Here is a 26,218-nt window from a genome sequence, read left to right as displayed (position 1 = left end):
CTTGTGAAATTTCTCATCATGTGTACCAAAAGCGCAAACGCTGGAAAAAACGCATGTAAGCGCGTACAAACGCGGCATTTTTTTAACCGCATGCGACAATGCGTCTAAAAAACGCAGCGTTTGTACGCGTTTACATGCGTTTTTTCACCACTTGCGAATGCATTTTAAACGCTGCGGATTTAAACGCAAATGTGAAACCAGCCTAAGTATGTAACAGTACAGACACAGAAGGCTATTAACTGCATGAAATATATGAGAACATGATGTGAGGAACCAGATTAAGTTTTTTTTTTTTTTTGGGCCACACAGGGATAGTTAGGTTAATGCGTTGAGGCGGTAGGCCAGTCTGAACAAATGCGTTTTTAGGGCACACTTAAAACTGTGGGGATTGGTGATTAATCTTATTAACCTGGGTAGTGCATTCCAAAGAATTGGTGAAGCACGTGAAAAGTTTTGGAGAAAGGAGTGGGAGGTTCTGATTATTGAGGATGTTAACCTCAGGTCATTAGCAGAATGGAGAGCACGGGTAGGGTGGTAGACTGAGACCAGGGAGGAGATGTAGGGGGTGCTGAGCCATGGAGTGCTTTGTGGATGAGGATAATAGTTTTGTACTGGATTCTTGAGTGGATGGGTAACCATTGTAATGACTGTCACAGGGTAGAGGCATCGGTGTAACTGTTGGTGAGGAATATAATCCTGGCAGCAGCATTCAGGACAGATTGGAGTGGGGAGAGTTTGGTAAGAGGGAGGCCAATTAAGAGAGAGTTACAATAGTCCAGACAAGAATGAATGAGTGAAACAGTAAAGGTACCTTCACACTGAACGATATCGCTAGCGATCCGTGAAGTTGCAGCGTCCTGGCTAGCGATATCGTTCAGTTTGACACGCAGCAGCGATCAGGATCCTGCTGTGATGTCGTTGGTCGCTGCAGAAAGTCCAGAACTTTATTTCGTCGCTGGACTTCCTGCAGACATCGCTGAATCGGCGCGTGTGACGCCGATTCAGCAATGTCTTCACTGGTAACCAGGGTAAACATCGGGTTACTAAGTGCAGGGCCGCGCTTAGTAACCCGATGTTTACCCTGGTTACCAGCGTAAACGTAAAAAAAACAAACACTACATACTTACCTTCCGCTGTCTGTCCTCGGTGCTGTGCTTCTCTGCACTGGCTGTGAGCGCCGGCCAGCCGGAAAGCACAGCGGTGACGTCACCGCTCTGCTTTCCGGCCGCTGTGCTCACAGTCAGTGCAGGAAAGCAGAGCGCCGGGGACAGACTGCAGAAGGTAAGTATGTAGTGTTTGTTTTTTTTACATTTACGCTGGTTACCAGGGTAAACATCGGGTTACTAAGCGCGGCCCTGCACTTAGTAACCCGATGTTTACCCTGGTTACCAGGGGACCTCGGCATCGTTGGTCGCTGGAGAGCTGCCGGTGTGACAGCTCTCCAGCGACCAAACAGCGACGCTGCAGCGATCGACATCGTTGTCGGTATCGCTGCAGCGTCGCTGAGTGTGAAGGTACCTTAAGAATTTTTGCAGTGTCGAAAGTAAGAAAAGGGCAAATTCTAGAAATGTTTTTGAGATGCAGATAAGAAGAGCGAGCCAATGATAGGATGTGGGGGGGGTGAAGGAAAGCTCAGAATCAAGGATGACCCCAAGGCAGCGGGCATATTGCTTGGGAGTAATGGTGGAACCACACACGGAGATGGCAATGTCAGGCAAAGGTAGGTTAGTAGAGGGAGAGAACACGAGATCAGTTTTTGACAGGTTCAGTTTCAGATAGAGGGAGGACATGATGTTAGAGACAGCGGTAAGACAATCACTGGTGTTTTCTAAAAAGGCAGGTGTGATATCAGGAGAAGAAGTATATAATTGGGCATCATCAGCATAGAGATGGTACTGGAAACCAAATCTACTGATTGTATACTGCCCCTATTGGACAAACAAAGAGAAGAGGAGGGGGCCTAGGACTGATCCTTGAGAAACCCCAATAGTAAGAGGAAGGTGAGAGGAGGAGGAACCAGCAAAAGATACATTGAAGGAGCAGTCAGAGAGATAGGAGGAGAACCAGGAGAGAACGGTGTCATTGAGGCCGATGGAGCGGAGCATAGTGAGGAGGAGCTGATGATCCACAGTATCGAATGCTGCAGAGAGATCCAAGAGAATTAGCATGGAGTAGTGACCATTAGATTTAGCTGTTAGTAGACCATTAGAGACTTTAGTGAGGTCAGTTTCAGTCAAGTGTAAAGAGCGTAAACCAGATTGAAGAGGGTCGAGAAGAGAGTTATCTGAGAGATAGCGGATAAGACGAGAGTGGACCAGGCATTTGAGGAGTTTAGAGATGAAGGGAAGATTAGAGACAGGTCTATAATTAGCGGCACAGTTTTGATCAAGGGATGGTTTTTTAGGTAATGGGTGTATGATGGCATGCTTAAATGAGGAGGGAAAAATACTGGAATAGAGAGAAAGGTTGAATATTTTTGTTAGGTGAGAGGTGACAGTCGGGGAAAGGGACTGGAGGAGATGTGACGGAATGGAGTCACTGGTGCAAGTGGTCGGACGAGAAGATGCAAGGAGCCTGATTACTTCTTCTTCTGGAACTAGGTCAAAGTCAGAGAGTGAACTGGATGCAGTGGGGGAGGGAAGACAGTGTATGGTGTGAAGGAATTGGGAGATAATTTCCTGTCAAATTTGGTAAATTTTTTCTTTGAAGTAATTGGCCAGATCGTCAGCGTGGAGATCCGTGGTTGGGGCCTGCACTCTTGGGTTGAGTAGAGAATGGAAAGTGTCAAAGAGACGTTTAGGGTTATTGGACAGCGAGGTGATGAGGGTGTTAAAATAGGTTTGTTTGGAGAGGTGAAGGGCAGAGTCGTATGTTTTAAGCATATACTTATAATGGGTGAAATCTTCGGGTAGATTAGATTTTCTCCACAGACGTTCGGCGCACCTGGAGCACCGCTGTAGGAAACGTGTTTGCAGCATGTGCTACGGTTGTCGCCGTCTGTGCCGAGTTATTCTATGTATAGGAGGTGCAATTTCATCCAGGGCACGTTGGAGGGTTTCATTGTAATGCTTCACTGCAGAATCAGGACATGAGATGGAGGAGACAGGGGCTAATGAGGACTGCAAGCTCTGCATAAGTTTCTGGGTGTTAATGGCCTGTATGTTTCTATAAGTGTGGAAAGTGGGGGTGACCTGAGAGGGATGGCAGTTCTTGATAGAGAGTGAAAGAAGGTGGTGGTCAGAGTGCGGGAAAGGGGAGTTTTTGAAATCGTCCACTGTGCAAAGCCGGGAGAAGACCAAGTCGAGGGAGTTTCTGTCTTCATGCGTTGGAGAGTTAGTATTCTGCGAGAGGCCGAAAGAAGAGGTTAGAGATAAAAGGTGAGAAGCAGATGGGGAGAGGGGAAATGCAATGGGGATGTTGAAGTCACCCATGATGAGGGTGGGGATGTCACAGGAGAGAAAGTGTGGAAGCCAGGTGGAAAAGTTATCAAGGAACTGATGAGAGGGGCCAGGAGGACAATACACCACCCCACTCGCATGGAGAAGGGGATCTAGAGTCTGACAGCATGGACTTCAAAGGAAGGGAAGACAAGTGAGGGTACTTGGGGGATAACTTGGAATGTACATTTGGGCGATAGGAGCAGACCAACTCCTCCACGTGCTCTGTTGTCCGATTTGGGGTATGAGAAAAGTGTAGTCCACCATATTAAACAGTAGCAGCAGCAGTGGTGTCTGACTGCTGGATCCAGGTTTCAGTAAGAGCCAGGAAGTTAAGAGAATCAGAGAGAAATAAGTCATTGATGAATGAGAGTCTATTACACAAAGAGCGAGAGTTCCAAAGGGCACAATTGAAAGAGGCAGAAGGCATGCATGGAATATTAATAAGGTTAGAGGGGTTTCTGAGTGTAACAGTTGGGAGGTTTGACTGGGTATAACATGGGGGGCTGGGGTTGGGAGAGATGTCTCCAGCGACTAGGAGAAGGAGGATAGAAAGAGTGAGCAGATAGTTGTGATTTGTGAGAGCGTCTCTTGTGTTGGATGGTGGGACTGAATGGATCTGTGCTGTTAAGCAATGTGAGCAGAGCGTGAGTGCTATACATAGGAGAGGAAAGGACAGAGGGGCCGATATGGATGAAGTGTAAAGAGCAAATGCAAGGGCGGTGAATGTGAGTGAATGCAGCAGCCAGAATATAGATTATGCAAATGCATATGGCGAATATTTGTTCTGTTCCAAATGAACAGGTAGTTGAAAGATTAAAGTGTCTTACCTGTCTCCTGCCCTGTCTAACTGCCATGGTTTAACTGCCAGTAGTTAAAAAACTGTACTTCAAATAACTGTACACGAATAATAGAAAATCATTCTTAGGGCCCACTATGTAGTTGCACAGAAATAAAAACAAGACCACCATTTGTGTGGTAAAACACACTATTTTCCTGGTATAATGTAAGGTAGTACACTTCTTAATGATATGGAAGGGGTTGACGCCGACATTTTGGTGCAAACTCCATGATAAATGTTCCCAATGTTTTATAGCACCAGCGCAATGGATACGATTTTATGGCAGCTAATCCATACGCTGAGAAAATTCCTGGGATGAATTGACCAGCGCTGCGGATTTGACATGAACAATAAGTCAATTTATGCTGCGGGTATTCACCACTGATTTCATCCTTTGCAATGCAAAGGATCAAGGCAGTGGTAAAGTTGCACCATTGTATAATAGTAAAAGCAGCAATAACTGCACAATATCTGTGTGGATATTACAGCTGGTAATTTGCTGTGGGATTTCGATTGTAGAAGTTCTGCAGCAAATCCATTATGTGAATGTACCCACTAATAGTTGTGGGGGCCCTAAATAACTTCATGTATGACATTGCAGTGATGTCGGAAGAGCTTTCCCAAACACCCCCCATGCATTTTTTTAGAGAAAGGGAGGTGCTCAGGCAGTCATGGATGCTACAGGGCAGTGCTGCCACTAGGAATTTCTTGAGATTCCACCAAGGCGCCACTCCAGCTCTGGTTCTACCACTTGAATCTTCCACAGTCCCACCACTGACTCTTGGAAAAACTCCACTTCTGCACCACGTCCTCACCAATCACACATTAACAGTTCCCAATTAACACCAGATCACATACATAGCCAGCAATTCTTGTTTTGGCCCCAAAAATTTTTTAATTCACCACGACAATGTAGACTCTTCTGGCAGCACCCTACTCTATTCTAACCTATTAAACAAAATCCAATACTCTTTTTAGTATATTTTTCTTTATTTTTCTTTAAGGGAATGAGTCACATATATTTTTTAAAATGACCAATAATGCCACTTGCAAGGGACAAATGCCATCACACCATGACCAGACCATATATTACCACCATATAGTGATTGAAAAATACCACATACAAGGGAAAAATACCACCACACCATGACCAGACCACATATTACCACCACATTGTGACCGGATTCTACAATACTGATCATTAATAAAAAAAAACACAATACTAAGTGCCATTATACACAGGAGCTCTGTATATACTGTCAGTGTACAAGTAATATAGTGATCACCAGTGACATTATACATAGGAGCTCTGTATATAGTGTCAGTGTACAGATAATAGAGTGATCACCAGTTACATTATACCAAGGATCTCTGTATATAGTGTCAGTGTACAGATAATTCAATGACTCACCAATGGGTATGCATAGGACCCTTGTATATATTGTATAGTGTACAGGTAATACAGTGATCACCGTTGACAATATACACAGGTGTTCTGTATATAGTGTCAGTGTACAGGTAATACAGTGATTACCAGTAACATACACAGGAGCTCTGTATGTTATGTCAGTGTACACATAATACAGTGATTACCAGCGACGTTATACACAGGAGCTCTGTATATAGTATACAGTATATAGTGTACAGGTAACACAGTGATCACCGGTGACATTGTGCACAAGAGCTCTGTATATAGTGTACATGTAATACAGGTATCGCCAGTGACATTATACACAGGAGCTCCGTATATAGTGTCAGTTTACAAGTAGTACAGGGATCATTTGTGATATTATACACAGGAGCTCTGCATATAGTATACAGTTTATTTTGTCAGTGTACAGGTAACACACTGACTTACCAGTGACATCTCTAGTTAAAGTCCTTCATCTTTTTTCTTCATCCAGCACAGACTGTCATCACTTCTTACAGCAAGGACTCGTCTCTACATAAAATAACATCACTTCCAGAGCACATTCCCCACTTTTTTCCTTTCTTCTACACTACACAGCTGAATACAGACGTGCAACCATAATTAATACATAATTAGTTATTATGCAACCCATCATTCCAAATATAAATTATATTCCACCACTGTGCCCCCACCAGCTATAAATAGCCACTTTCTCCACCTAATAAATATTTAAATTGATTACCCCTGTACTCTTTCCCCCAAATCAATACCTGTTACTGCATCTTCAACATCCCCCACTATGTACCTCCCGCCCCCTGATTAATTATATCTACATGCCCCTTCTGCCCCTATTCATTATGTTATGTCTTCTCTCTTTCCCACCCTCGATTCATTATCAACTTCTCTCCCCCACATTGAATACCTCATTTACTCTCCCCCACCCTCAATTTCTCATTATTTGCTGCCACACCCAATTCATCATTTGTTTTCCCCCACCCTCAATTCATCATTTACTGTCCCCATCCACTAGTCTCAATACATCATCATTTACTCCCTCCACCCTCAAAATTCATCATCATTTGCTCTTCCCAAAGTCATCACTTGCTCTCCCCACCCCCTTAAATTCATCACTTGCTCTCCCCACCTTTGATTGATCATTTGCAGTCTCCTGTCCTCCACCCTCAATCCATAATTTGCAATCCCCTCATAATTTGCAGTCTCCCTCCCCTGCTCACTTCATCATGTGCTGTCCCCCACTTCACAATTTGCAGTCCCCCCACTTCATCATTTGCAGTTCCCCCATTTCATCATTTGAAGTCCCCCTCCATCTCACTTCTCACCCATTTAATTCATGTTATAAAGAAAAGATGAGAAAAAAAGTTTTTCATACTTACCTCACTGATGATCCCCTGCAGGTACGGCTATGCTTCTGATGCCCTCGCACAACTCAGAGAAAATCTCCCACCACTGAGGTGTGCGCCTCACACAGAACTTAATTTCATGATTGGGTCTGGTGAGCAGAAGCACAATAGGGGGCCCCCTCTGTACTGCTGCTCACCAAGCCCCATACAGCAGTAAGGGCAGTAATTCCCTGATGGTGGCCCTGTACAGGGTGAAGGGGTTCAGTCAGGGGTGATACATGGGGAGGGGCTACAGTAAGGTGTGATACAGGGAGCAGGGGCTCAGTCAGTCAGGGGTGATACAGGGAGATGGGCCACAGTCAGTCATGGGTGACACATGAGGAGGGGGCACAGTCAGTCATGGGTGATACAGGGAGAGGAGGTTCAGTCAGTTGGGATTGATAGAGAGAGATGGGGCTCAGACAGTGGGAGTGGTACAGGGAGAGGGAGCTCAGTCAGGAATGATATGGGGAGGGGGTGCAATAAGCGGAGATATGAGGGAAGGGATGCCATCAGGGGTGATATGGGGAGGGAGTTCAGTTTGTGGTGATGTAGGAGGAAGGAGCTCAGTCGGGTGATACAGGGGAGGGGGTGCAGTCAGGTGTGATATAGAGGGAAGGGTGCAGTCAGGTGATACAGGGATATGGTGCAGTTAGGTGTGACATAGGGGGAAGAAGCTCAGTCAGGGGTGATAAGGAAGATGATAAGGAAGAATGGGCTCAGTCAGGTGATACAAGGGAGGGGGTGGAGTCAGGGGTGACATAGGGGAAGGGGCTCAGTCAGGGGTGATACAGGGGAGGGGGTGCAGTCAGGGTTGATATAAGGGAGGGGGTGCAGTCAGTAGTGATAAGGGAGAAGAGGCTCAGTTGGGTGATACAGGGGGGTGCAGTCAGGGGTGATATAGGTGAAGAGGCTCAGTCAGGGGTGATACAGGGGAGGGGGTGCAGTCAGGGAGAAAGGTCTCAGTCAGGGTTGATAAGGGGGAGTGGATGCAGTCTATCAGGGGTGAAAGGAGAGATGAATGGGGCCCTCATTTATCCCTAAGTAATTTAGTCCCCCCCTTTATTACCCTCTGCTGCTTTCACTGTGGGGAGGTAAGGGGGAGCATGTATTATGAATGACAGCACAGCTCGTTACCTAAGCTGTGCTGTACAGCCTGGGGAGAAGAGGACACAACAAAGCCAACACTGATTGGCTGCACTGCGGCCATTCAGTTTTAGCCTTATCAAGAGCTGCACCACTCTCCCTGCTTTCTCAACACAGCGAAGAGTGGTGATATAAAAAGCCATCAAGCCGCAACAGCACTCTCTTACTTACAAATATTGAACAGCAGTCTGCAGCAGGCGAGCATATCATTAGCATTTTCAGTGACGTGCACACTGCTCTCCCGGTTTGTCCAACACTGGGAGGAGCCATGAGGAGTAGTGATATACATGCTGGGAGGAAGTCCTGATCATGTCTCCTCCCAGAGTTAGACAACCCGGGAGAGCAGTACGCTTGTCACTGATAACGCTGATGACATGCTCGCCTGCTGCAGACCGCAGCTCATTATTTGCATATGCAGCGCCCCAGAGATCTGGTCGTTGCAGTATGACACTCTGCCACTAAGGGGAGTGATGGTACGTCTGATGGCACTGAAGGAATTCTACTGACCAGGTATCACCAGCACACATTACACTTCACACTCCGGCCACTAGGGGGAGCAAAAGGCTTTATTTATTGGGCCCCTCCTCACACTGGTAAAACTAGGGGTTGGATAGAAGGTTAGTCAGAAGCTGACTGGGTTGGATTCAGGCAACATCCCGTGGCAGGGGGTGTTGCAGGGAGAAGACACAGGGGGGTCCCTGTCAGGCGTGGGAACCTGGCAGGTGCCTAGCGAACAGAACAGCACGTTACGGAACCGCGCCTGCACTACCTTGCGGCGGTATCCTAACAAAGAGACACGAAGCGAAGGATAATGTGGAATAGTGAGAAACGAGATCAAGCACAAAGGAGAGCCAGTAGGAGTCGTGCCGTGAGACCTATGCAACATCCTACTGAGGCGCGTTGTCGGTGGCCGGAACACCGAGGAAGTAACTGACTCTATGCCTTACTTCAAACTCCGCAGGACAGTTAATTATAGGTTGGCTGTCTACCTTAAATTACCTATGAAGGCATAGGGGGCAACGCGTGGAGAGGGGCGTCTCTAGGGTCCCGGAAGAGCTCCGAGCCTTCCCGTCATACGGGTGCATCCTAGCCATAACATACTGGGGGACGAGAAACTAGTAACATCTGGAACGAAATAGAAAGAAAGAGAAAGAACTAGAACGAACGAACGAGAACAGCAGTTGGACTATACCGAATGCTCAGCAAGGTAGCACTACAACACACAGGCGCTAGTGGTAGGCACTGATTTCCACCTGCAAAGGGAACTCTGGAAGTGCCCATCGGACCGGCCGGTCTCAGATAGCCCTGTTAAGCGTGCTCTGGCTTGTGGATCCTGAAGTCTTCAGTAAAGAGGTAAAGAGACTGCAACCTTGTGTCCTCGTTATTGACTGCACCTCACACCATCACCATCCACCTTACTGGGAAGCCCTGGGGACATACTTCACCTGTGGGAAGGTATACCATCCAGCTGCTATTCCATCGCCCCAGCGGACCCCACAGCAGCGTCGGTCACCCTGACCGAACACTACAGGTGGCGTCACGAATCCCTGATAGACTGTACCACCTTTATTGGACGCCCCTTAGCAGGGTCACGGACCGGGTATAGCCACCGTGGCAGCATCAGAACTGAACCAGAGAGGCCCGGTACCGAGAACTCGTGGCCCTGTGTCTGGGGGCGCTCTGTTACTGTTAGTATTCCTTCAAAAAATATACAGGAAAGATATATATCTTGGTACCGTGTTAGCCAGTAGATAGAAAAATATTTAGAATTGAGAGTCCTCAGTGGTTCATACCTTTTAATAGCTAACTGAAAAGATGGTAACAAATTGCAAGCTTTCGAGACTACTGAGGTCTCTTCATCAGCACTGATGAAGAGACCTCAGTAGTCTCGAAAGCTTGCAATTTGTTACCATCTTTTCAGTTAGCCATTAACACTAGGACTACTGGACTCGTGACCCCGCCTAGAACTACTGAAAGGAGTCATTTTGACTCCTTGCTTGTTTTCGTTTATTTTTAGAGTTTCATTTGTGGTTATTTATTAATAATTATATTTTTTGTAATGTATTATTATTGTGAGATCCAACAGTAATGCTTTTGATTGTTTTTTTTCTGTTTTTCTTATTTTTCTACAGAAAATAACAATAATTATAATAGACGTTTTTCAAACATTTTTTTTTATTCAAGTGCACACATATAAACAACAACTGAAGAACAAAAAGCAGAGAAAATGTAGGTGGAGGAGCATAAAAATGAAAATATGGCGCATAATTCACCTTCTAAACATTTGGTGTTTCGCATTTTAGGCATTGCCTTTGATTTATGGCAGTACATTGCCCACACAAAGACTTACCACAAGTCTTACAATTGCCGACAGATCTATTTTTCTTGCACTTTTCTTTGATCTGGCAAAATTTTGTTTGAACCATCACTTCTGAACATGTAGAAACTTGGGACGTGGAACCCTTTTCCCTATCTGTGACATAAGGACCACTCAACTCTCTCACAAGCGTTTGCAAAAATGCCTTGCGTGACATTTTTTGGTGGGTAATCTCCTTGAATATTATACATGCATTTATACCTGCAAAGTCTAAGGCATTTTCAAATGCATGAACAGGCCATCTCCTTGTGGATGTTCGTGTGGTATATTTTCGTGCCATCTGATCCACTACATCTACTCTATATTTTGTTTCAATGTAAAACTTTACCGTTTCTGGAGTTTTTTTTAGCGGAATCAGACGCAACAACAACATCTGGATGGACGGAACTCAAAATGACAACATTTTTGTTGGGCTTTCCTTGATATACTGTAAGTGTAAAATTGTCTTCATTTCTAAACACTTTAGTGTTGCACAATTCCTCTTTCATGGATTTTATTTCTTTAGGCACTTCTCGCCTTATCTTATTCAGTGTTCCCACGATGGTTGTTCCCTTGCTTTTTAGCTGTTTAGCTAATTTTAATGAAGTAAAATAATTATCGGTTGTAACATTGCGACCTTTTTTCAAAAACGGGTCCAATTACTTCATTACCACATGGTCAGCTAAACGGTCCTCAGCACGGCGTGTGTCATCTTTGCCTAGATAAGGGAAGCCATTTGCCAGATATTTGCTCTCCTTATCAACAGCTAGCCAATATTTGTGGCCATATTTATCTGGTTTGGAAGGCATGTACTGCGTGAATGGACACCTAGTTTTGCTTGGGAAAAGTTGCTCATCCACCGTTATGTATGGGCCAGGTTTGTAACACGCAATACAATTTTCAATAAACCTGTCCCACACAGTAGAAAATAGAGCAAACTTGTCCGTTTGCAGTCTCTCCGATCGAGTAGATTTCTCATCAAATCTGAGAAACCTCATAATTTCAACAAAGCGGTCCCTAGACATTGTCACTTTGCAAAACGGTATTCCCCAGTCATTACACCAAATACTGCTAATCGAGTGACGGTTCGTGCCAGATATTCCACGAGCATAGAATATTGCAATGAATGCATCTAGCTCCTCATCAGATAGAGTAAACTGTAAATTATTGTTCCTGCATGCTTCTGCAAGCGTACAGTTCTTTATATGTGTCAATATATATGAATCAAAAAATAAACGCCATGCGCTCAAAGGACTATCAATAATGATATTTCTTCTGGCGTATCCTGTAGGGCCAGGTGCTTCTCGAAGAATATTTTGGCTGTCACGCCTACCAGGCAAGTGTTGTCCAATTTCAACAGGTTTCCATTGAATACCATCCACTGAAACTAGTATTCCTTCAGATTCGCCTTCTCTGGTGTTTGTTGTTGCATTACCTTCGCCGCCATCGTTATCTGTTGTTCTTTCATTTCTGGGACGTTTTGCTGATTTTTTCTGTCCACGACCAGGAGGATGGTCACGAGGCAACATAACTGCATGAGCCCGATCCCCAGTTGATGTGCTTGGAATATCTGGAAAAAAGTTGATGAATATTTAGAATTTTTGTTTTGTAAGGGTCCGTGCACACTGGCTGGATTAGCGGCGGAATATCCGACCGAATATTCTCACCACAATCCGGCCCGTACCTGCCCGCTCAGGTACAGAGCGGAGTTTCATACCTGAAGCTCCGCTCCAAACCCCGGGCTGGAGCCGCTGTCTGTTTTTTACATCTTTTACTAGCACTTGCGGATTACTGCAATTTTTTTCAAACTGAGTGTTTTTGGTTTTACTATTCTCTTTTGTGTCTTCAGGTTTCTTGGTGGTGTGTGAACATGTTCCTACATACTTGTTCACTGTGCAAGTAGCCCATGTGTTTCTGTTTCCATAATTGTTCTCTTGTGTCTACAAGACTGGGGAGTTATCCACCACCACTCCTCTTGGGCTATCTGCACAAAAGCTGTTCTACTCTGTATGCACACATGGATTTTTCCTCTCTAAACCCTGTTCACACAGGTAATATACAGATGATCAGGTTTTTAAATACATCAGATAGGGATTGCATACATTAGTTAGGACTGCTCTGATATGGGTATACCGTGAAGTTTGGTAGAGCAGCTTAGTATACATTTTTTGCAAAAAACGTATCAACCAAATACCCTGTTTTTTACATCTTTTACTAGCACTTGCGGATTACTGCAATTTTTTTCAAACTGAGTGTTTTTAGTTTTACTATTCTCTTTTGTGTCTTCAGGTTTCTTGGTGGTGTGTGAACATGTTCCTACAGACTTGTTCACTGTGCAAGTAGTCCATGTGTTTCTGTTTCCATAATTGTTCTCTTGTGTCTACAAGACTGGGGAGTTATCCACCACCACTCCTCTTGGGCTATCTGCACAAAAGCTGTTCTACTTTGTATGCACACATGGATTTTTCCTCTCTGAACCCTGTTCACACAGGTAATATACAGATGATCAGGTTTTTAAATACATCAGATAGGGATTGCATACATTAGTTAGGACTGCTCTGATATGGGTATACTGTGAAGTTTGGTAGAGCAGCTTAGTATACATTTTTTGAAAAAAACGTATCAACCAAATACCCTGTTTTTTACATCTTTTACTAGCACTTGCAGATTACTGCAATTTTTTTCAAACTGAGTGTTTTTGGTTTTACTATTCTCTTTTGTGTCTTCAGGTTTCTTGGTGGCGTGTGAACATGTTCCTACAGACTTGTTCACTGTGCAAGTAGCCCATGTGTTTCTGTTTCCTCTTAACAGTTGTTGTAGAGATGTCTGCTGCTAGAACTCTGTGTGGCATTGACCTGGTCTCTAATCTGAGCTGCTGTTAACCTGCGATTTCTGAGGCTGGTGACTCGGATAAACTTATCCTCAGAAGCAGAGGTGACTCTTGGTCTTCCTTTCTTGGGGCGGTCCTCATGTGAGCCAGTTTCTTTGTAGTGATTGATGTTTTATGCAACTGTACTTGGGGACACTTTTAAAGTTTTCCCAATTTTTTGGACTCACTGACCTTCATTTTTTAAAGTAATGATGGCCACTCGTTTTTCTTTACTTAGCTGCTTTTTTCTTGCCATAATACAAATTCTAACAGTCTATTCAGTAGGACTATCAGCTGTGTATCCACCAGACTTCTGCACAACACAACTGATGGTCCCAACCCCATTTCTAAGGCAAGAAATCCCACTTATTAAACCTGACAGGGCACACCTGTGAAGTGAAAACCATTCCCGGTGACTACTTCTTGAAGCTCATCAAAAGAATGCCAAGAGTGTGCAAAGCAGTCATCAAAGCAAAAGGTGGCTACTTTGAAGAACCTAGAATATAAGACATAATTTCAGTTGTTTCACACTTTTTTGTTAAGTATATAATTCCACATGTGTTAATTCATAGTTTTGATGCCTTCAGTGTGAATTTACAATTTTCATAGTCATGAAAATACAGAAAAATCTTTAAATGAGAAGGTGTGTCCAAACTTCTGGTCTATACTGTATATCAATATTAACCCATTTTCGTTTTCGGCTCCTTCTTACAAGAGCCATAACTTATTTTTCCATCAATATGGTCGTGTGAGGGATTGTTTTTTGTGCGACGAGTTGTACTTACTCATTTTACCATATAGTGTACTGGAAAACAAAAAAATGAGGTGAAATTGCAAAAAGTGCACAGTTGTTTTTTTTTCTTCTGTTAACGTTGTTCGCTATATTGTAAAACTGGCCTTTCAATATGATTCTTCAGGTCAGGACAAGTACGCAGATACCAAACATGTATAGTTTTTATTTTATTTAAGTGGTGAATAAAAAATTGGAAATTTGTATGGAAAAACATTTTTTCTTTTTTTTCGTTACCCATAGTTTTTTTCATTTTTTGTGATCTGGGGCTGTGTGAGGACTTTTTGTGCCCAGAGCTGATGCTTTTAGGGTATGTGCACACATATTCTTGGCCACTGTGGATTTTTCTGCAGCAGATATGATAAATCTGCAGGGCAAAAACGCTGCGTTTTTGCTGCAGATTTATCGCAGATTTACCGTGTTTTTTTCTGCGGTTTTCACTGCAGTTTTACAACTGTGGATTTCCATAGGGGCAGCTGTAAAACCGCTGCGGAATCCGCAGAAAGAAGAGGCATGCTGCAGAATGTAAACCGCTGCGTTTCCGCGTGTTTTTTCCCGCAGCATGTGCACAGCGTTTTTGGTTTCCCATAGGTTTACATTGAACTGTAAACTCATGGGAAACTGCTGCGGACCCGCAGCTGCAGAAATGCTGTGGATCCGCAGCAAAATCTGCATCGTATGCACATATCCTTACTGATACCATTTTGGGGTAGATACAATGTTTTGATCACCTCTTATTGCAGTTTGTTGCAATGTTGCATCAGTTAGAAAAACAATTCTGATGTTTAGAAACGTTTTTTGATAGATCAGATATTTCTGAACAAATTTGATTTCTTATACCAAATCTGTGAATTTTTTTTATTGATTTATTTTCAATGAAGATAAAAGGGCTGATTTGAACTTTTTTTTTTTTTTTTCCTTATTTTGTAAACTTTTTGTAACCTCTTTCTGACCTTGGACGGGATAGTACGTCCAAGGTCAGATACCGCGCTTTGATGCAGGGTTCCAGCTGTGAGCCCGCATCAAAGCCAGGACATGTCAGCTGTTTTGAACAGCTGACATGTGCCCACAATAGTGGCGGGTGAAATTGTGATTCACCCACTGCTATTAACTAGTTAAATGCCACTGTCAAACACTGACAGCGGCATTTAATGAGCGTATGGCCGATCCCCGTCACATGATCGGGGGTCAGCGATGCGTCAGAATGGTAACCATAGAGGTCCTTGAGACCTCTATGGTTACTGATGCCGGCCTGCTGTGAGCGACCCCTGTGGTGGGCGCTCATAGCACACCTGCATTTCTGCTGCATAGCAGCGATCTGATGATCGCTACTATGTAGCAGAGCCGATTGAGTGGTGCCAGCTTCTAGCGTCCCATGAAGGCTATTGAAGCATGGCAAAAGTAAAAAAAAAATGAGAAAAAAAATATAAAAGTTTAAATCACCCCCTTTCGCCCCATTCAAAATAAATCAATAAAAAAAAAAAATCAAACCTACACATATTTGGTATCGCCGCTTTCAGAATCGCCTGATCTACCAATAAAAAAAATTATTAACCTGATCGCTAAATGGCATAGCAAGAAAAAAAATTTAAATGCCAGAATTCAGTTTTTTTGGTCGCCAATACATTGCATTAAAATGCAATAACGGGCGATCAAAAGAACGTATCTACACCAAAATGCTATAATTAAAAACGCCAGCTCAGCACGCAAAAAATAAGCCCTCACCTGACCCCAGATCATGAAAAATGTAGACGCTACGGGTATCGGAAAATGGCGCCATTTTTTTTTAGCAAAGTTTGACATTTTTTTTCACCACTTAGATAAAAGAGAATCTAGACATGTTTGATGTCTATGAACTCGGAATGACCTGGATAATCATAATGGCAGGTCAGTTTTAGCATTTAGTGAACCTAGCAAAAAAGCCAATCAAAAAACAAGTGTGGGATTGCACTTTTTTTGCAATTTCACCGCACTTGGAATTTTTTTCCCGTTTTCTAGTACACAACATGCTAAAACCAATGATGTCATACAAAAGTACAACTTGTTTCGCAAAAAATACGCCCTCACATGGCCATATTGACAGAAAAAATAAAAAAATTATGGCTCTGGGAAGGAGGGGAGCGAAAAACGAACACGGAAAAACGGAAAATCCCAAGGTCATGAAAGGGTTAAAATATTTTTACTGTATTGAATAGTCCCTTTAGGAGCCTTGAAACTGCAATAGTTTGATCTCTTGTGCTATTCATAGCCGTGCATCAGCACTGCTACGTATAGTGAAAATTATGATCTCCTATGAATGCTGGTCATGGTCTGGCATTCACAAGAGGATCTTAATGACAGCACTAGAGTCATCAGCAGACCCCCATCTGTCATGATGATCCATTGGCACCCCTCGATCACGGCTTGTCAATGGGAGCTTGAAATGATATGCGTCCATGTTGGCCCGTGTTAAATGCTTCTGTCAGAGATTGACAGCGGGATTTAACAGGTTAACAGCCAGAGGTGGAGATCCACTCCACCCGCAGCTGTTAAAGGCACATTATGGCTGGAGAAAGATGTGGACTCGGCGTGTTAGTTCACCTCATAGGGAGGGACACGACATATGATGTAAATATACGTCATATGTCGTGAAGGGGTTAATGACATTATCACGACCTGAGATATTAGGTATTCCTTTCTAAGCCACCAGAATAGCAAGAAATCCCTAAACCGCCCTATTTAAAAATGTGATGTTTTTTATGTAGAAGGGTAGCACAGTCATTCTAAGGCCTTATTCACTTGTTAGTTTTTTTCATATACAAGAAAAACTGACCAAGTTTCATCAGTTATTTTTGTTAGAGCTTCATCCGAGTTCAATCAGAGTTTGGTCGGAGTTCAGTCCTAGTTTTATGAGTTTTTCTAGTATGAGAAAAAAAAGTTTCTCTATTATATTCCTTTCTAACAGTTCATGAAAATTGGACCGCACTCAGATGGCATCCAAGTGCTGTCCGATTTTCTCACGGAGCCATAGACTTGCATTGAAGCATTTGATCCAACACTCAAATCAAAATCGGACATGTCTTCACAATTTTGCGTGTACTCCTCGGTCGACAGAAAATCACGAACATGTGAATGGCTCCGTTCACTAATAGAAGTACGAGTGCTATCCATGAAAAACACTAATAGCACTTGTACGGAAAACACAAACATCTGAGTGAGGCCTACACGTGAGACTTTTGACTAAATTTCCATATTGTTACATTGATTGTGCAAAATTACGATTTAAAAGGGCTAACATAAAATTCTCTTCTTCATCTCTAGAAAGAATTTTGGAGGCTATACATAGGTATGTCAACTACCAACTGATTAACAACCAATCTCATCTGTAATATTTATATGGTAAGAATGTCAAGTCTGAACTCTTCACAGATGAAAACCAATGCCTTTCCAATCCTTGTCAAAATGGTGGCACGTGCTATGATGAATATCAGTTCTATATGTGTCTATGTCCAGAGGGGTATGAGGGCAGAAACTGTGAAACAAGTAAGTCATTTGTTCAATAGATGATTCATTAGGCTCTGTCTACACTGCTTCGGTTTATAAAAGATGCTGTGACAATATGCAAAATCTATATATCAAGAATTCCAGTGTGATCCACATTCACTAATTATGAGATCCATCATGGTACTGTTGAGATTTACATCTTTTTATAGAAAGAATAGGGTGTCAAGCTACACAATTATTGCCATCAAGTCTTGATGGAAGCCCCAAGAGAGGCTCACAGCATGCCTCCTGCTGCTTTCATTTTATACATACGGATCCCCATTTTATCTTCACATACTTTATTACCTCCCATTGTTTCACTTCTTTACCCCAAATTGTTTTGTTTTTTCACATATTCAGAGTTAGTTTTATTGAGGTGGTTGCCACTTTTTCAGAGTCTCTGTCCGTGTGGTCCACACCTTGTAGTTTGAGAGACGAGCCGTAGTCAACTCAGTTATCTTTTGGAAGTCTTGACCTACCAACACATAGTATGCTGGAGAGAGCAAAGAGTTCCTCACTTTGGTAGTGCTAAACCTGGACCTAGACATAAGAAAACTGTTGGCCAAACAATGGTTCAGTTGGAATCTCCCTCTCAGGACTTCAACCTAACCAAGGCTTAGGATAGTACATTTAAAAGATGGTGTATTGAATCAGAATAACATTTTGTACCTTTCTACAGATAAAAATGGCACACTGAGGTGTGAATTTGAGAATGGACAATGTGAGCAGTTATGTCATGACACTCCCACCATACGACACTGCTCATGTATGGAGGGATATGCTCTAGGGGAAGATGGAACATCGTGCATTCCTACAGGTCCGTAAATATCATCTTCTATTGGGCAACTCTTGGATGGGTAGATTAGAATGGCAAATACCATATAAAAAGCCAATGTTAAAGCTAATTAGTATAGCTATGGTCTTCCGGGACAAAATTCTTGGTGGAATATTTGAAAATATTTATATTTCCTACTCTACTTCACCAGTATGTTTCCAATGCTTGTTTAACAGTGGAATATCCATGTGGACAGATACCAGTGTTGAAAAAGAAAATAATAAAAGGGCGAATAGTTGGAGGTGAAGAGTGTCCAAAAGGAGAGTGTCCATGGCAGGTATAAAGTTCTTTTAACTCCATTCACTTTCCTCCTCAGGCCAAATTGTTAAAATCTGACATCCATCATACCACACAAAAATGGTTAATAAATAAAAGTTCCTATATCACTACTTTACAATAGCATCATTTTTAAAACATTTTTTAATCGTTACAATGATAGAAAGCTTAAAAATTTAGCGTACAAAACCTATTCCCTATTCCCTATTTTTTAGTGACCAATTCACTTTTGAAGTGACATTGAGGGGCCTATATGTCAGAAAATCCCCAACCAATATCCCGTTTTAAAAGCTGTGCCCCTCAAAGATTTTAATGCTGCATTTAGCAAGTTTGTTATCCCTTCAGGTGCTTCACTGGAATAAACACAAAATGAAATGGAAAAAATTAAAAATAACATTTTTTACACATTAATCTCAATTTTCTAATTTTTACAAAGGATAGTAGAAGAAATTGGACCTCACGATTTATTACGTAATGTCTCCGAAATGCAGCAATCCCAATGAGATCGGAAACTACTGTTTGGGCTCATGGCATGGCTCAATAATAGAGTGCTACTTGTCTTTTGGTGGATAATTTTGCAGATGCCATGTCATGATTCTCAGAGTCCCTGAGATGCCAAAACAACAGATATTTTTAACAAGTGAACTATTTAAAAACTATACGTCTTAAGGAATTCACCTAGAGGTGTTGTGAGCATCTTGAGATCATGGGTGCTTCATAGAATTTTATAACATTTAACTGTGAAAACGGAAAAATATACTTTTCTACTAAAATATTGCTTTATCAGTACATACATTTTTTTACGAGGTGTAATTGGAGAAAATTGACTCCACAATTTGGTACAATTACTCACAAACGTTGCAATACCCCATATGTGTACAAAAAACCACTCTTTGGGAACATGGCAGAGCTTAGAAGAAAAGGAACACTATTCAACTATTTGGAGCACGATTTTGGCTGGAATAGATTGTGGACGCCACGTCACATTTGTAGAGTTACGGAGGTTGCGAAACAGCAGAAATCGCGTTGTAGCTTGTGGGATCGCCAGGGAGGCCAAATTAAGATCCTTATCATTGCAATCACTTGGAGAAAGGAATGCACACATGATCTGTGAGCAAATCAATTCTGTCTATTCTTCTGCAAGTAGTTTTTCTTATACTATTTAAAGATAAACGAGGTTCGAATTGGAAATTTCTATTTGCCACCCCCTTCTGACAAACATGTTCTGAGTTTTTATTATTATGTCTTTTTCTTAACTAACTACCCATAACACAAAACATTATATATGAGATAGGAAAATATTAGACCAAATATTAGACCTTAAGAAATTAGTAAACATAATATGAGACTGTGAGACTTATCAATGCTACACAAACTATAGAACTTAGAAAAATATTAATCCTTCGATATTTCCACCAAGAAGTGACTCTATTTTGGATATTGCAACCTCAATTCCAAAAAAAAGTTGGGACACGATGAAAAGTGTTAATAAAACAATGTTTAAATTAGAACACATAGCAGAAGGTGAAAGTTACACATTTTTCCTTTTTCATTTTTAATAATATTTTTAAAAATAACTCATTTAAAAATTGATGGCAGCAACATTTCTCAAAAAAGTTGGGACAGGCCCAGGTCTACCATTGTGTAGCATCACTTCTTCCTCTTACAACAGTCGGTAAATGTCTTTGAAGTGAGAGCGAATGAGGCCAATTGCTGAAGGTTTGAGATCTTGAGGTCTTGTCTGATGTAGGATTCTAGTTGCTCAACAGTCCTGAGTATTCTTTGCTGGTTATTTTGCGTCAAGTGTTTTCTATTGGTGAAAGGATTGAAAAGCAAGTGTCCAGTTCATCACTCGAACTCTTCTTTTGTGAAGCCATGCTGTTGAGATGATGGACACAGTATATAGTTTAGCATTGTCTATCTGAAATATGCAAGTCCACCCCTGATATAGATGTTGTCAGCACAGGATGAGAGCATACGTTGTTTTAAAACCTCTATATAAAGCTCAGATGGTGCCCTTCAAGATGTGTAAACTTCCCATGCTGTAGTCACTAATGCAGCCCCATACCATCAGAGATTCAAATGTTTTAACCTGTTTGCTGCTAACAAGCTAGATGGTCCCTTTTCTCTTGAGTCCACAGGAGACGTTTATGGTGTCCATAAAGAATTTCAAATTCTGATTGATCTGACAACTGAACAGTTTTCCATTTTGCCTCAATCCATTTTAAATGAGCTTTGGCCCAGAGAAGATGGAAGTGTTTCTCGATTGTATAGATACATGTCTTCTTCTTTGCATACTAAAGCTTTAACTTGCATTTGTGGATTGCACAGAGAACTGTGTTCACAGATGATGATTTCTGGAAGTATTACTGAGCCCATGAGCATGAAATAGTGACTGTCCGGCTTCTTTTCGGGGAAATGCATTTCTCCAGAGTTTCTGACCCTTTTGATATTATGTACTGTACATGGTGGAATATTCAAAGTCTTTGCAATTTTACACTGAGGAACATTTTTCTGAAATTGTTTCCCTATTTCTAGATGCTACTGTTTACAGATTGTTGATTGCTATTATAATTTTTGCTTCTGAGAAACTCTACTTGTCTAACAAGGTCTAACACATACCAAAAGACTTAGGACTGATTTTCAATTAAGTAACATCACTGTATAGAAAATGCATTCATGTTAGTTGAAAATTGACACTCGTCCTATTTTTATTAGTACCATTCACATTTCCAGCCTGTTGTTATCACAGTCTCAAATTTTTTGAGATGTGTTTCTGCCATCAATTTTTTAATGAGTTAATTTTTTCAAATGTAGTTGGAAAATGTGTAACTTACAATTTGTGATGTGTTCTATGTTCTATTGTGAATAAAATATGGCTAGAAGAGGATTCCAAATCATTGCATTCTTGTTTTCTTTACATTTTACACAATATTCCAACTTTTGGGGAATTGGGGTTGAAATATTCTTCCAAGAAAAATGTTGCTTTAGTCCCAAGTTTTTTATTTTCATAATTGCTTGTGCAATTCCTCCTAAGAATGCTGTTACCTCAAATATGGTCAGAAACTACTGTTTTGGCGCATGGCTGGGCAAAAAAAAAAATGGAAGGTCAAATTGGAGTGCTGATTTTGCCAGAATAGTATGTGGATGTCACATCAAATTAACATAACCCCTGGGGTGCCACAACAGTAGAATTCACTCAAATTTGACCCCACTTTACAAACTACACTTCTCCGTGAATTAACCTAAGGGTGTAGTGAGATGTTGACACCACAGTTTTTTCACAGCATTTTATACTTTAAAGGGAACCTGTCAGCAGGATTGTGCACAGTAACCTACAGACAGTGTAACGTCGGTGCTGTTATATTGATTAAAATGATACCTTGGTTGATTAAATCTATCTTGTGGTTGCTGTTTAATCTTTATTTTCAGTTTTGAGCTATTGATATACTGCAGCATAATCGCATGTGTAATATGCATATAATTATTATGTTTGAGGTTCTCCTGATATTAAAAATAAATCTGTTTGAAAATGGCGCCCACTGCACGAGCGCAGTAGCAGCTATCAGTGATCCGATAGCTGCTACTGCGCAGTCCATCTTGGAGATGGAAACTTTTTTCTCTCTAGCAAGATAGCAATGCCTGCGCAGTAGTAGCTATCAGTAATTGTAGGCGTGGCAGCCGCCATTTTCAAATGGATTTTTTTTTAATATCAGGTGAATTAATTGTGCACCTTACACGCTTACACGTATGATTATGCCACAGCTCAGTCGCCACGACTGGCACCTGACTGCAGAAGTTTTCTTTTTTAATATGTGTATATAATATTCATTGTAAACTACGGGGCAGAAGACTGAGGGATCAGTGACATGTCAGAAGCCATACCTAATCAGAGCACCGCATGAAGATCATCTCAGGGCACTTCTCAGCACGGGAATATCACTAATTCAAAACTGAAAATAAAGACTACACAACAACCACAAAACGGATTTTATCAACCAAGGTATCATGTTTATCAATATAACGGCGCCAACCCGACAGTGTTTGTAGGTTACTGTGCACAATCCTGCTGACAGGTTCTCTTTAAGGCTGTAAAGATAAAAATGACCTGTTTTCCACTAAAATATTGTTTTACCCTCAGAGTTTTCATTTTCACAAGCTTTGATAGTGGAAAATGGACCCTACTATTTGTTATACAATTTCTTCTAAATGCCTCAGTACCTCATATGTGGTTGGAAACTAGGGTTTGCTGTTTGATTTTTTGAATTGCACATTTTTCTGAAAGCGTTTATATGCACCATTTCCAATGCCAGAACAGCAGAAATACCCTCTCCCCAAGTGAACCATTTTGAAATTACACCCCTCAGGGAAATCTACTGATTACTATCTTGAAGGAAATCACCTTTAAATATATACCCCATATTACTACTAATCAATACAATATAGAAAAGAATATTTCTAAAAACTTTTATCTGATTGCAGGTGGTTTAATTGTAACCACATTTTAGAGATTTGCTTCACACCATCCTCTAAATTGGAAATATAGATGATATTCCCTTCTCATACAGGATATGACATAAATGCTTCATCCCGTCTTTTGAACACAGGTCTACAAAAAATTTTTTTAGTAATCGTCTCAGGTGACTTTGTACTTTTCTGAATCATCTTTTTGTCCTGATTTTAAAAATGTATATAGTTTTTCTGCAGCACGTATAGTTTCCATGGAGCACCATCATTATTATAAGGTATATGAAATATACTGGCGACATTAAGAGAACAGTAATCTATATATCAGAAAAAAATGCTTCACCTTACAAAACAGTTTTTTATTGAATCAAAATAATTTCACATGCAAAATAGAAACCAAAATATGAGCAGAAATTAAAAGTACTTGACATTAGACTGTCGTTAATACGATTTTTCAGGGTTGACCCAATATAACATTCAACAGTAATCTGCCATCATTGAGTCATTCCAAAAACCCTGGTAGCGGTGTTCCATTACTTTAATGTCCTGGTGAAACCACTCGCCTTATTTATCGCTTACATCCCCAAGATTTTGAGGGAAGAAATCTAAATGTGAATGCAAAAAGTGCATTTTCAGAGACATGCGACATCCAAGACACTGGTATGCATTTAGCAATTCATCAACACCTTCAACAAATTCTGGAGATTTTTGTTTTCCTAAGAAGTTTTCACAGATCCACTTGAAGCTTTTCCAAGATCTCAATTCCTTATCATTTAGAGTTCCTTCAAACACATCATCTCTCATAAGATCTGAGGACCAACAAATACCCCTTCCTTCACTTTTGTTGGTGAAATGCGGAGAATTGAAAATGAAATGTACTGGAACCCTTATGTGTTAGGTGTCGAGTTCCCGCCGCTCTACAAGGGGAATCTCGAACCATGTCTGCTGCGGTCTCCCATTCTACATCAGCTGCAGTGGAGCCTGCTCAGCGGAGACATTGGTCCTAGCGTCTCGCTCAGCCTGATACTGTGCAAAGGGTTACTGCTGGCTTTCCAGGCTCTGCTTTTGTAGCCAGAACTGGTCAGTAGCGAGCAGGCTTTTCTGGGACTAAGTCCTGCTTTGCACACACTGAGCATGCCCACGGGAGGACCTCTCATTGGAGGTTGGGAGTCACATGCTCAGGCCCTGTAGCAGCTCCTATTGGTTCTCCAGGATGGTCCTGAAGAGCTGCAACTATAAAATGTTCGGCGGCCATGCGCTAGTATCAAATGTGTATGGCTTAGGCCAGTGGATACTATATCACTCTTTATACTTGTGGAGTGAGACTGTGGCACTGGGACTCTCAGGCAGGCAGTTAGCGTCAGTGGGGGCAATTAGCCGTTGGCTTGCTTGCAAGCACAACCCTAATTAGGGCTATAGTTTTTGTGTACAGCACAACTCTGTGTGGCAACAGAGATCGCTTTCAGTTCACACAGGGTGAAGCTTAACCCACTTGTGAGCTCAGATTTTATCTGCCATTACATTGCAGCAGATATCTCTGCACGGTGGACCCCAGGCTGCAAACGCACCTTGTTGCTTCCTACCTATATTCGCTGCGTTCCGCTAGCCCTAACAGTATACTAGCAACAGGGTCTGGCTAAGTAATGGCGGATGAACAGCTATTGCAGGGGTACATCCAGCTGCTGAAGGGCAGGTTGGCGGCTCTTGAGCGTGCAACCTCAGCAGTGGATGTTACCGCAATAGCTGTTCAGGCTGCTAGCGTGGCTGCAGTAACTTTAACCACTGCCACCCCTGTTCCGACCTTATCCCACCTCCCTCTGCCAGGGAAATACTCTGGTGACAGTAAGTCATGTAGGGGTTTCGTGAGCCAGTGCGGTATTCTCCTCGAGCTCCTGGCAGCACGTTTTCCCACAAAGCGGGCAAAGGTGAGATTCATTATTTCTCTTCTGTCGGACAGGGCATTGGAGTGGCCTACGCCGCTGTGGGAGCGCGACAATCATGTGATGCAGAGTGCTCCTCGGTTTTTGAGCACTCTAAAACAGGTCTTTTTAAGATCTCAAATCACCCATGATACGGTGCTCCAACTGATGGCATTGACTCAGGGTATGTCCATGGTCAGCCATTTTGCCGTCCACTTCCGGACTTTAGCATCTGAGCTGGATTGGCCAGATAAAGCTCTCATCCCGGTATTTTGGAGGGGGCTGGCTGACCATGTGAAGGACGCTTTGGCCACTAGGGAGATTCGCTCCACACTGGAGGAGCTCATTGCTGTATCAATTCGCATTGACCTTCGTTTTAACGAGTGAAGGTTGGAGCGAGCCCAGTGTAGGCAGAGGTTTCGGCTGGCTCCCACCTTCGCCAAACCTCAGGAATCTCCGGTCCAGGAGTTCGAGTCACATGAGGCCATGGAGGTGTCACGAGCGGGGTCTAAATCCCGGACCACTCGTGCAATTAAGGTCTGTCATGTTTGCCGGCAGTCAGGACACCTTGCCTCCAGGTGTTCTCAGCGGTCGGGAAAACGGCAGCTTCTAGTGGTAGTTGGAGGAGGTACACTAGACACGGCGATGTTTTCCTCCAAATTGCCCTTCAAGGGGACAATTACCATAGGTCCATCCACTCTTATGGTAGAGTTTTGCGTGGACTCCGGTGCGGAGGGCAATTTTATGTCATCTGCTTTCGCCCAACGACGCGCATTACCCCTGGTGACGCTCGCCAAACCAGTGAACGTTTGAGTGGTAAATGGGTCGACACTACCCTCACAGATTACTCACTAAATCATTCCATTTTCTCTTTCCATGTCTCCATCTCATCAGGAAATTATTTCCCTATTAGTCATTCCCGAGGGAATTGATGAGGTCCTGTTGGGGT

General features: G+C 42.3%; 1 protein-coding gene across 1 annotated transcript in view; it reads left to right on the top strand.

Moving 5' to 3' along the window:
- The window catches only part of LOC138670495 (coagulation factor VII-like), a 47,909-nt gene that overhangs the window by 11,593 nt on the left and 10,098 nt on the right, over positions 1-26,218 (top strand). Inside the window, exons 3-6 of the mRNA XM_069757891.1 lie at positions 17,551-17,575; positions 17,659-17,772; positions 18,452-18,589; positions 18,784-18,884. Coding sequence (XP_069613992.1) covers positions 17,551-17,575; positions 17,659-17,772; positions 18,452-18,589; positions 18,784-18,884 — 378 coding nt within the window. The remainder of the gene's footprint in view (positions 1-17,550; positions 17,576-17,658; positions 17,773-18,451; positions 18,590-18,783; positions 18,885-26,218) is intronic.

This window comes from Ranitomeya imitator, chromosome 3 (assembly GCF_032444005.1).
Source record: "Ranitomeya imitator isolate aRanImi1 chromosome 3, aRanImi1.pri, whole genome shotgun sequence".
Taxonomy (NCBI): domain Eukaryota; kingdom Metazoa; phylum Chordata; class Amphibia; order Anura; family Dendrobatidae; genus Ranitomeya; species Ranitomeya imitator.
The sequence above is the reverse complement of the archived record's forward strand: the minus strand, read 5'-3'. Positions and strand labels throughout refer to the sequence as shown.